This window comes from Balaenoptera musculus, chromosome 2 (genome assembly GCF_009873245.2).
Source record: "Balaenoptera musculus isolate JJ_BM4_2016_0621 chromosome 2, mBalMus1.pri.v3, whole genome shotgun sequence".
Lineage (NCBI taxonomy): Eukaryota > Metazoa > Chordata > Mammalia > Artiodactyla > Balaenopteridae > Balaenoptera > Balaenoptera musculus.
Window position 1 is genome coordinate 139,959,418 of NC_045786.1, and position 12,007 is coordinate 139,971,424.

General features: G+C 34.5%; 1 protein-coding gene across 5 annotated transcripts in view; it reads left to right on the plus strand.

Annotated features, from left to right (window-relative positions):
- The window catches only part of FUT8 (fucosyltransferase 8), a 316,618-nt gene that overhangs the window by 249,619 nt on the left and 54,992 nt on the right, over positions 1 to 12,007 (plus strand). For all 5 annotated transcript variants that reach the window (XM_036844116.1, XM_036844119.1, XM_036844115.1 and 2 more), the window contains one exon: positions 6,824 to 7,061. In XM_036844116.1, the coding sequence (XP_036700011.1) occupies positions 6,824 to 7,061 (238 nt within the window). The remainder of the gene's footprint in view (positions 1 to 6,823; positions 7,062 to 12,007) is intronic.

The window sequence follows — 12,007 nt, forward strand, 5'->3', positions numbered from 1 at the left end:
ACTTTCTCTTTCATGGTTAACTATGCCCAGAGTCTTTATTTTAATTACCACTGTGTAGTACTTCAATTCTTTTGTTTGCTTCATTACGTTTTCTGCTTTCGTTTTGAAAATAATTTTAGAGAAATAAAATCGTTTCCAATACAATGAAGTGCTTTCACCACGCTATTAATGAATCTTTTCTTCATTACCAACACAAAGCTAGATGTTGCAAATCTTTTTAAACAAGCAAATTAAAAACTGTTTAGTCTTATGATTAGAGCAAAGAGCAGAATAAAATTTAACTTACCTGGCTCATTCCTTTAGTGACCTTTCTTTATCGGAAATAGGAGCTATTTGTGGTTTAACTCCTCCCTATAGAAGGAATGTTATTAGAGAGGAGCTGGAAGGATCCCCAGGGTTCTGATTCTTAATCCTTAAATGTAAGACCTAAAACTCTGAAACTACTAGAAGAAAACAAAGGGGGAAAGCTCCTTGACATTTGATTTTTTTAGATATGACACCAAAAGCACAAGCAACAACAACAACAATAAAAAATCAACAAGTGGAACTAGATCAAACTGAAAAGCTTCTGTACGGCAAACGAAACAACAAAATCGAAAGGCAATCTATAGAATGGGAGAAAATATTTGTAAACTAGATATCTACTAAGGGGTTAACATCCGAAATATGTAAGGAATTCAACTCAATAGCAAAAAACCAAATAACCTGATCATATTATGGACTGAAAACCTAAACTGACGTTTCTCAAAAGAGACATACAGGAGGGTCAACAAGTATATGCAAAGGTGCTCAACATCACTAATCATTAGGGAAATGCAAATCAAAACTACAAAGAGTCATATCACCTTATAATTGTTAGAATGGCTATTATCAAAAAAGGCAAAAGTTAATAAGTGTTGTGGAGGATGTGGAAAAAGGGAAACCTTTGTCCCCATTCCTGTTGGTGGAAATGTAAATTGGTATGGCCATTATGGAAAACAATATAGAGGTTCCTCAAAAAATTAAAAATAGAACTACCATATGATTCCAGCAATCCCACTTTTGAGTATATTATCTGAAGGAAATGAAATCAGTATCTCAAAGAGATATCTGCACCCGCATGTTCATTGCAGCATTATTCAGAATAGCCAAGATATGGAAACAGCTTATGGTTCTATCAGTGGATGAATGGATAAGGAAAATGTGTGTGTGTGTGTGTGTGTGTGTGTGTACAAACAGCAATGGAATGTTATTCAGCCATAACAAAAGAGAAAATCCTGCTATTTACAACAACATGGATGAGCCTGGAGGACATTATGGTAAATGAAATAAGACACAAAAAAGAAAAATACTGCATGATCTCACTTATATGTGCAATCTAAAAAATTCATAAAAGCAGAGAGTAGAACAGTAGTTATCAGGGTCAGGAAGGTGGGGGAAAGGGGGAGATGTTGATCAAATTGTACGAAGGTTCAGTTATGTGGGTTGACTAAGTTCTAGAGAACTAATGTGCAGAATGGTGACTGTAGTTAATAATACTGTATTGTATACTTGAAATTTGCTGAGAGAGTTGATCTTAACTGTTCTCCCCACCAAAAAATAAAACGTAACTGTGTGAGGTGATAGATACGTTAATTAGCTCCATGGTGGTGATCATTTCAGTGTTTACATATTTTTAAACATCGTGCCGTACACCTTAAATATAATCAATTTTTATTTGTCAAGTATACATCCATAAATCTGGGGAAACAATGACCCGGTAAGTGCTCTGAGTCTCTGTTTCTTGCTGCATCTTGTATTGAAGACATCATGGGGCGGGGGGACGGATAAGAGCACTGGGCGATGGATTAAGAGACCTGAATTCTAAATTTTGGCTTGCCACCAATTAGTGTATTTTTGTGACAATGGATTTGACATCACCTTTGTCTCTGTACATGCAGTTCTTCTGAACTAATAGTTATTGAGCATTTTTTCTTTGCAAGAGATGCCTGGAGATATTATATCCAGTTTATATTGACTAAATGCTTTCTGTTTGTTGTTGATTTAGGCTTTTTCTGCAGTGTTTTGGTCTGTAGTAACTGGGCAGATAAGTGAGGGAAATTACATTGTGGCTGGAAAATTTTCCTCTGAAGAGGCTTTAATTTGTATGGAAAATCTAAACAGTCCTGGCAAAAGGCTTTATCTGTGATTTAATTTAAAAGCCATGGAATCAGTACTATATTTTGTAATATTATATCATTAATTCACAATTACTACTAATTTACTAAGTGAAGGAAGTAGAAACCTCTAAATCCTAGCAGTGCCTAAGTACTATAATAATGCTTGTGGTTTACTAGTTGATTCCAAATAATTCTTTTTTAGCAAAGTAGAAATTAAACTGGCTTCCTTATTTGAAATATATCCAAGAGTGACTATTTTCATATTTGTAACCAAAGTAAAATAGATATTTTAGCATTTTGATGGTGCCTTTAGCGAATTAGTAATCATTTAGGTTTAAGAGTTGCTGCTTCCTTTAATATACTGTGTTAGTTAGAGGAATATTGATTTAAATATGCTTCCCAATGTTGATTTACAGGACAGTGAGAGCAAATATAGTTTTCAGTTCGGTTGAGATAGGGTCATTCTTGGAAGCTAACAGCATCATAAGAAATGCCTCAGATAGTGTTAAAATTTTTTAAAAGAGCTGAACAAAAGGAAACAATACAGAAGAACCCCATTTTATCTTAAGTCCTCGTTTCTTATATGTCCTATGGTGACAGCTTTGCTGCAGAATTATAACTGTAAAAATGTTACGTAACATTGTCAGCTTACAAGGGCCCATGATTGGGCCACCTTGTAGCACTAAATGCAAAAAAGTATTTCATTTATCCAGTGTGAAGTAATGTTCTCTTGAGATTATGAGAATAAATGAGAAGTATGTTTGAATTAGTTTTGAGCACATAGCATGTATTTTAGCCTCATAGTGTCTCTGAGATGGAAGGATGGGTGAGCAGGAAGAGGTTATGGAGGGAGGTAATTTTTATCTCAATTTTAAATTACCAAATTGAAGCAAAATCACACAATTGAATTCATAACAGAGCTTGAATTAGAAAAAATATTAAACCTCTGCAGTTCTTCAACTAGAACACGTTGTCTTAAGTAATTTTGACAAATTTGCCTCCTATTCTAAAGCTTAAATAACATCATCATCGAAAGAAGCAAGAATGCATGTGCCTATTGATGAGTCTGACTTTAAGAAGGCCCTGTATACAAAAATCCTACGTTATAAATATAATACGTAGAGTTTATAAAGTAATTTTACCTTGCCCTTCACAATTATTCTTTGCAATATAGGCCTCCATTGAATAATGGAAAAAGTACATTTACTTAGCATTTCATAAACACAATAAATTATATCTTAAAGATTTATTTTAAATGCAGTTTTATTCATAGCCCTTTCCAGTCCAGCTGAAAGTGACTTTTTTTTCCTCTTCCATTCCTTAATTCCTTGTTTACCATGGTCTTAAAACATTTAAATTGTCTATTGTAGTTATTTATGTATATAATTTCTTTTTCTATTGGATTGTCATCTCCCAAGTTTCCTTGTATAAGTTAAGTGCTTAATAAATATTTATTAAATGAACAAAGGTTCGCCTATACTTGATCAGTGAGTGATACTCAAGGCAGAAGGAGGGAGAAGTAGGATGCTCTCCCAGGGGAGAGCATTACGGGGTAGCATTTTCAATCTGTATTTCCCCATCTCCCACTCACGAATAAGAAGTGCTTCCTAGTGAGCCTACATCTGCTTGGAGTGTATCATATTCCAAGTGTGTGTGTGTGTGTGTGTGTGTGTCTGAGAGAGAGAGAGAGAGAAAGATTGAGGTGAGTGGAGGGAGTACCTTAAGACGGGAGGGAGGGGAAAGAGATAAAGCATTATAACATAGAACAAAACTATCTGCCTGCATTTTGGCGTTACTGGTAGAGAAATATACAAGAGAGTGCTTAGGTACACAGGAAGCAAATGAAAAACAGATTTTATCATCAGAAATAGCTACCCTGTTAAAGTGATAACATGATTAAAGTAAAGCTTCTTTTAGTAATGAGGCCCTTCTCTATATTATTGCTTATGGATGAGACAAACCTTCAAGCTTTTTGTAGACATCAACAGAAAAGTATAAAATCAGGATCAGTGGTAATTGACAAAGTCTATTTGGTAAGAAATTTGGAGATTATATATATGCATGTATGTATGTATAACAATGGCTCTGTTTCCCTTTTATAGACTCCCATAAATCTCTTATTTGTTGCTACTTCATAACAGTGGCAGATAACAAAAAGTTAGCTCAGATAAGGGGTTTTCTGTGAGGTTCCTTTCCATCAGAGTAAATCCCTATCCATCTGAGTTGTTGCTTTGTTTACCTTTTATATTATCTGCTTGTTTTTTCTAGATCTTTGTTCTGATGACCCTAATCTTGTGTTAGAAACACATATACTTTTTCTGTTTCTCGCTGTCTCTCTCCTATTTCTGAGTCTTTTATGAGCAAGATCCTTTGAATTTTGCAGACTTTTAAATATTATTTTGGTAAGAAATCGGGCTGTGGCGCTGAGCTTTTTCAGTGTTTTGTTTAACTGTTATCATTCCAAACAGCCATTCATTTTCTCTTATCACTTCCTGCCTTAGAGTCTTCCATTGGTTACCTTGTATATGTAGACCTTTCTCATTCCAGAACCATACATAATAGATTTTTTTCCCTTTCTCTGTGTTATCAATACATAACAGAAAGATTTAATATATTCTCTCTTCAGCTTACTTTGAGACACATTAAGACTCTTGAATTACGCTTCATTTCATAAATTACCCTCTTCTTTCTCTTAGGCCTCAGTTCTTGTGCTCGAAACACTGGGTTCTAATTAAACTCTTAAGAAACACAGTAGATGTGTATTTTTTAATGCAGATGTGTCTTCTTTTAAGTAAAAAATCTACAGTTTGAAAACTAAAGGTCATCTGTTTCAATTATTATGTTCCTTTACTCTTTTTTCCTTTAAAAAATGTGAAGACTAATATAAGATATAATAATATGGGAAGCTGGTTGTGAGGTATATGGGATCTCTGTACTAACTCTGCAATAATTCTGTACATCTAAAAGCAGTTGTAAAAGAAAATGTTTATTGAAAAATATATGAAGGACATTTTCATTCATATGAATTTTAGAGATATTCAAAGTGCGTATTTCTTACAGTTCATGAAAAATCTGACAAATGTCGATATTCTTTGCTCTCTTAACTATTGAATTAATAATAAAGCTTTGAATATTCTTTATTCCCAGATCCTTGTATAATATTAGAAGAAAGTAAATGATAAATTGGTCTCCCAACATCACACCCCCTCTGTTCTTCTTAACTCTTGTGGCTGTAGCACCTGGAGTGGGGATCTTTATTGCCTTAGGAGTCTGCCATGAGTTCAAAGTCTCAAGTGAAGAGAATTCAGCAACTCTAGTACTTGATTGAGGAAACAGTATTGACCACATCTTGCTGAATTTTATCTGGGCTCTCTTGGGTTCATAAGGGCTCTAACTCTTCAGAAGGCCCTTGATGGTATAGGTTCTGCTTTGATCTGAAAGGACCAGCCTGCAGTGGCACACCTGAGTATGAAAGATACTTCTTCTGAAAGTAACGGTGTGTGGCATTTTCCTTTTTCAGCGTTTCTTTCAGAATCATTTTATAGCCTTACCATCCTAGCTTTTGTTTCTAGGACTCTACTTTACAGAGCAGATGATATCCCTAGAAAATAGTTGTAGATTTGTGGTTTGGCAACTGCTTTATTAAAGGCTCATATAAATTGAGAACTGATTACCTTGCTTCTTGCTATGTGGAAGAAAAGATTCTGTTCCTGAAGGTACCCATCCTTTCTCTTCCCTTGCAGACAGAACAGCTTGAAAAATTTCTCAGGCTAAGGAGTCCTTGTCGAAACAAATTTTTATTTGAAGAACTAAGATGCCTAGGGATATTTAGCAACAGCCCATACAAATTACAGTGGAATTGAAACTATAGGATGGGAAAAAAGAATTTTTCACGTTTGCTTAACCCCATTGCACCCACTGTTAGATAATATTAAATGTTTTAACCACTTGCTATTCATCTTATAGCAAAACATGTAAATATTAAAAATGGATCTCCTGATTAAAAATTGGCATAGCACATTCTCAATACATCCAATATAAAACATGCTCTACATTTTATTTTAAAAATTACTTGTATCATCAATACTGGTTTTTTGAAAAAGTCCCATGACTGATATTTTTTAATTGTTGAACTCAGATATCCTTTTACTCAGTGGCTTTACTTCCATAATGAAAAAGTACATTTTGTTGGTGACATCTCGAATTCTGGAATAGATGGAATTATTAGTTAAATTATGGTTTTTCTTTTAAGATGATTTGTTTCATCAGTGAAGGTAATAATCTCAGAATGCTGAACTGCACATGGAATAAGCGAACTATTTTGCTTCTTTCATAAAGATTTCAGTGTGTGCAACTTTGAGTTCAGAGAAGATCATACTTGCATGTTCTGAGTGATAGAGAAGTGAAAGAGTATTTTTTAAAACGTAACTGCTTAATTTCATGTTTGTTTAGTGATGTTTCCAAAGTAACTGGTCTTTTTCACTGCTACCTCCATAAGTATGCACATAAAATTTTCAGTGGATTCTTTGAAATATAATCTCAAAGCTGAATTCCTTGCTTAATTAATAAGATATACTGGATTAGTCCTGGCTTATTATATGATTTTTGACATTTGTCACCTATAAAGAGAAGTTAACCTCTCAGTACAGCTTATCTTCACCTTTGTTTCTCTTCCTTACTGACAGAATCCCAAGGACTGCAGCAAAGCCAAGAAGCTAGTGTGTAATATCAACAAAGGCTGTGGCTATGGCTGTCAGCTCCATCATGTGGTCTACTGCTTCATGATTGCATATGGCACCCAGCGAACACTCATCTTGGAATCTCACAATTGGCGCTATGCTACTGGAGGATGGGAAACTGTGTTTAGACCTGTAAGTGAGACCTGCACAGACAGATCTGGCATCTCCACTGGACACTGGTCAGGTAAGAAGCCTGTGTAGTTTGTCATCTCTCTGTGTTGAACCACTGCATAACCAAGTTATCAGATTTCTACGTACAACCTTATGGCTCATAGTCGTCTTTTTCTCTGCATCCGTGAATGCTATACATTATCCAGATAAAGTCTGGAATAATAATATTTTATTCACAAAATGTTTCATGATCAATTTCTTCCTTTTTTTTTTTTTTTTTTTTTTTTTTTTTGCTGTGCCACGCAGCATGCGGGGATTTTAGTTCCCCGACCAGGGATCAAACCCGTGCCCCCTGCAGTGAAAGTGCAGAGTCCTAACCACTGGACCACCAGGGAATTCCCTCATGATAATTTCATTTCTGATGTTCATTTTTATCCGGATCTAGCAAAATCACTAAGTTTTTTCAAGGAACATAATTTACTCTTTTAATGATTATGATGATGATATACTTCACTTTTTTGGGTGCTTTCACATTATTGTACTCATTTGATCCTCCAAATTATCCTTTAAGGTAGACTGGTGGTTCTCAAACTTCAGCATGTGTGAGAATCACCTTGAATCAGAAAATACTATTTTCTGATTCAGTAGGCCTGGGGTAGGGCCTGATACTTGCATTTCTGACGAAGTTTCCAGGTCCAGGGACCACACTATGAGAACGACTTAGGCAGACAGTGCAGGTACCTTTATCTCCATTTTACAGTTGAGGACAATGAAGCCTAATTTGTTTATGTGATTTTAATTTTATTCAGGAAACATTTAATGAGGAATAATGTGATTAAGGTACCATGCTAAGCCTGAGAAGAGATACAAAGATCAGCAAGAAATTTCTCTTCTCTCCAAGGACTTGGTGATAGAGGGAATAGAGTATAGATAGAGTTTCTTACTGCTAGTCTCTTATTCTTTCTACAACGACGATCTTTAAACAAGGTCCCAAGTTGGGCTACCTTTGTAAAATCTTTGCTGTATCATTTTGTAATCTTGGGCAAGTTACTTAACCTAGGCCTTCATTTCCTCATCAGTAAAATGAAAAGTAATAATTCACTTACCTCTTTGAGTTGTTGGTGGGATTAAATGAACTAATATGTATAGTGCACTTAGCACAGTACCTGATATATGAGCTCTAGTAATTGTTAGCTATCTTTAATAGCCCTTATTCATTGAGTACCGACAGTGTGGCAGATATTGAACTAAGTGACCAGGTGAAATGCGAAGTAAGTCAGTACACTATCTCTGCATTCACATCTTGTGAGAACTCCAGTATTTTTCAAAATGCTGAGGCATTTCAGTTAATGTAATTTCTTATGGAGCTGAGCACCTTTTTTCACAAGTTAAAACCCTAGATGTGCAATAGAGAGCTATGTCATTGGCAAAGTAAATAACTTTAGTTCCTTTGTTTCTTTTTGCCTTCTTTGGAAAATACAGGTAATACTTGACTTCACAGAAGTGTCAAGAAAGTCAATTGGGTAATTTCTATAAAATGCTTTAAGTTGCTCTGTAAAATGTGCTATATGGATTTAAAGTATTATCTTGTGACGTGAGTTTTGTTTTCCGTAGGATTATTTAGGAACCTTATTTGGTATATCAGCATATTTTTTTCTTTGTAACTCACTTCAAATTTTAAAGTGAACCTCTTCATCTAGAACCTACCTGAGTTTTAGTTTTGAGGTTACCTCTTCCATTGACTGGTCTGTAGTTTATAGCTGGTACAGATTAGATGTCAAGGTTAGGAAGATACAGGAAAAGCAACTCTGTCAGTCTCACTGTGGCTAACTTTTTCATTTTGTGAACTTAGTTCAGTTTCAAGTTTCTTTGATTGTGGAAGCATATAGCTGGCGTAGGACAAAGTTCTTATGTTTCACTGTTTCTAGGGAGAGGCAGCTTTCTGAGTAGCAGTCAGTTAATAAAAAAGTAAAAGGTTAGCCTCACTAGACTCGTCAAATTCAGTGTGTAGGTTGGCCATGCCTATATGTTACAACTAGTTACTTGGTTTGTTTGATTGTAAGCCTTCCTCATACATCTTGTAGTCTGTAGTGGCAACTACAGAACATGAAGATTAACAATGGCTTGAATTTGAAACATTCAGAATTTCTTGACATTACAATTAAACAGGTTCTAGAAATTATCCTTCCTTTATTTATGTGGAATCTGAGGCCTGGTAGATACTAAGTGGCTTTTCCAGGATCACACAGCTTACAAATGACAGAATTCTGGTTAGTACATTCACTCTACCTACATCCAGTTTAAGTCCTTCCTAGTAAGCTCATGTCAAACACCTTACTTAGCAGAATAATGATTAGAAACTGTCCTGAATGTTTGGGAACTAAATAAGATGACGAATTTAATATCTCTGTCCTCTTTCCTCCCCCTATTCTGTAACTTTTTCCAAATCTTTCATATAATTTTAGGCACTGAAGAGTTACCAATGGTATTTTCTCCTTAGTCATTTGCCATCCCTGATCAAAGAAATCATTTTATCATGGTAGCATAGAATTATAATTTTAATTAAATAGATACTTCCTTTATAACTGCAGGTATTATATAAAATCATATATTTTTCTCCATGCTAATGAATTAAACTGTGCCTATTGGACACCTTTAATTAATTAAACTAGCAGTTATTTTCAATATTCTTGCAGAACTCATTATAACAAAATAATTTAGATGCTAATCTTATATCTAAAAGAAGGAAGAAGTTTATGTTTGAACTTAGAATACTTTCATTTTTATGAGAAGTATGGTTGCCATCCACTTCCGTATCTGTTTGTATATATTATCTATATATGTACCTTTTGGAGAAACTAACCTATTTCTAGAATCAGAGGAATCAGAATGAAATTTAATAACATTAATCCTTCAGTTAGCCATAAATCAACTAAATCTGTTATTGTTCTGACTTGTACAAAGAACCTTGGGATATTTCCCTTGGCACCACTGCCATGAGATTATTATTGTTCATACACACTTGACATGATGTGCTTGCAGGTGGAATTTAGTGATTTCTGTTCAGATCTGTCACCAGTACAGGAATTAGTATGCACATTTGATCATTTGAATAGCCAAATCATGCCTTGGTGTAAGTTGAGTGCTTTTTTTCTCCTTCATTTTTTTTATATTTGTGTATGAAACCGTATCCTTTGTAGTATAATTTGGTTTAGTGAAGCAAAATATTAAAAATTATGCTTCCAGTTAATAATAACGTTTCCCTGTCACCTATAGATGTCCTGTCTGTTCTAAAGTTGTTGATAAAATGGTCAGTTATTCTTCTGTATCGCAAAATGTTTCCTAAACCTGAACTAACTACATGTTCGTAGACCTGATTCTTCCAACTACATTCCTTATGATAATTCAGAATGGGAATCTTGGTATTTAATAGTTTGAAGTATCTTTCAACAAAAATTCATTTGTTTTTAAAAGTATTTTGACTGTTTTAGGCTATATATGGCGACCAGCTTCCAAGATGCTTTTCTAGTTGCTAGAAATACTCTTGAATAAATGATTTAGCAATAGGGAACCTCAGCCATTTAAACTCATTTCTCCACAATTTTTTCCATTCTAAAAATTGCACATTTATTCAGATTAGCAGTTCAACCATTTGGGTGTTTTACATTTCCTCCTCTTGTATTTGATTGTCATAAATTGAACTGAATTACTTAATTTGATAGATCTAATTGAAAAGCTTTCTTTTAAATGAAAATGACGACTAGTAAGAAACTGTTTGTAAATATGATAAAATTTAATGCCCTAGAGGTGTCTGATTTAAGTGCATGTTTAAGTAGATTGCCACTTGCTGTATTTAATTACCTAAATTGGATGGTTACCTTCTCTCCATACCTCATTTGAAAAAAAGGTTTTGGTCAAAGAGTTTTAGTTGGCATCCTTACATGGAGGCAACCTTAAACTAGAATTAATTTAATAAAAGCACTTGCTATGTGCTAGGCACCATGCTGGACTACATGCTGTCAGGGGCAGCCTAGGGGGAAAGGCAGACAACTTGAATGAACAATTAAAATTTATCGTGATATGGGTAAGTCCATAGTACTCTAAAGCACATATCTAACATGTATTTGGGATTCTTCTGGAGGAAGTGATTTTTAAGCTGAGACCCAAAGTAAGAGTGGGAGTCAGCCAGGTAGAGATATGGTAGAAGAATTTTCTGTCATTGGGCACAACATGTGAAAAGAGGCAAGAGAACATCAAGTCATTGGGGAAACTAGAAATAGTTCATTGCAAAGTTTGAATACTGAGAGACTTATGTTTCATTTTGAAAACACGTGTTACTTATAGGGTTTACGTTTAGATGGTTGTATGATTGTGTTCCTCCCTAAAACCCAGGTTTTAATTCAAGTGTCAGAGCTCTTTGTTTTGTTTTTGCTTCGGAGATTGGGCAAAGTTAGAAGCCAGATTGCTTTCAGCTGGCTCTTGGTGTCATCTAGGAGCCATTAAACTCCTTAATTAAAAATTTCATTTTTAATATTTTTTAGCGTTCACTCAGTAAAGTTTTGAAAGCTGACAAATACCACAAACTCATATACTCCAGAAAAAAACATTATATTTTTATTAACTGCCTAAAGCACTTCTGTAATGCTGTTTTTCCTGCATTTTATTTAAAATTTGGATAATCTCCGTATGATAACAATTTTGCATTACCATTTTTTATAGAGAGAATAGGAAGGTAATTTAGTCTTCTACCTTGGTTGAGCAATTTTTTTCCAATTTTATTGAGATATAATTGACATATAAACATTGTATTAGTTTAAGGTATACAGCATAATGATTTGGTATGTATATGCTGCAAAAAGATTACTGTCATAAGTTTAGTTAACATCCATCACCTCACATGCTTACAAACTTTTTTCTTGTAATGAGAACTTTTAAGATTTACTCTCTTAGTCACCTTCAAATATACAATACAGTATCGTTAACTATAGTCACCATGCTGTATGTTACATCCTCAGGGCT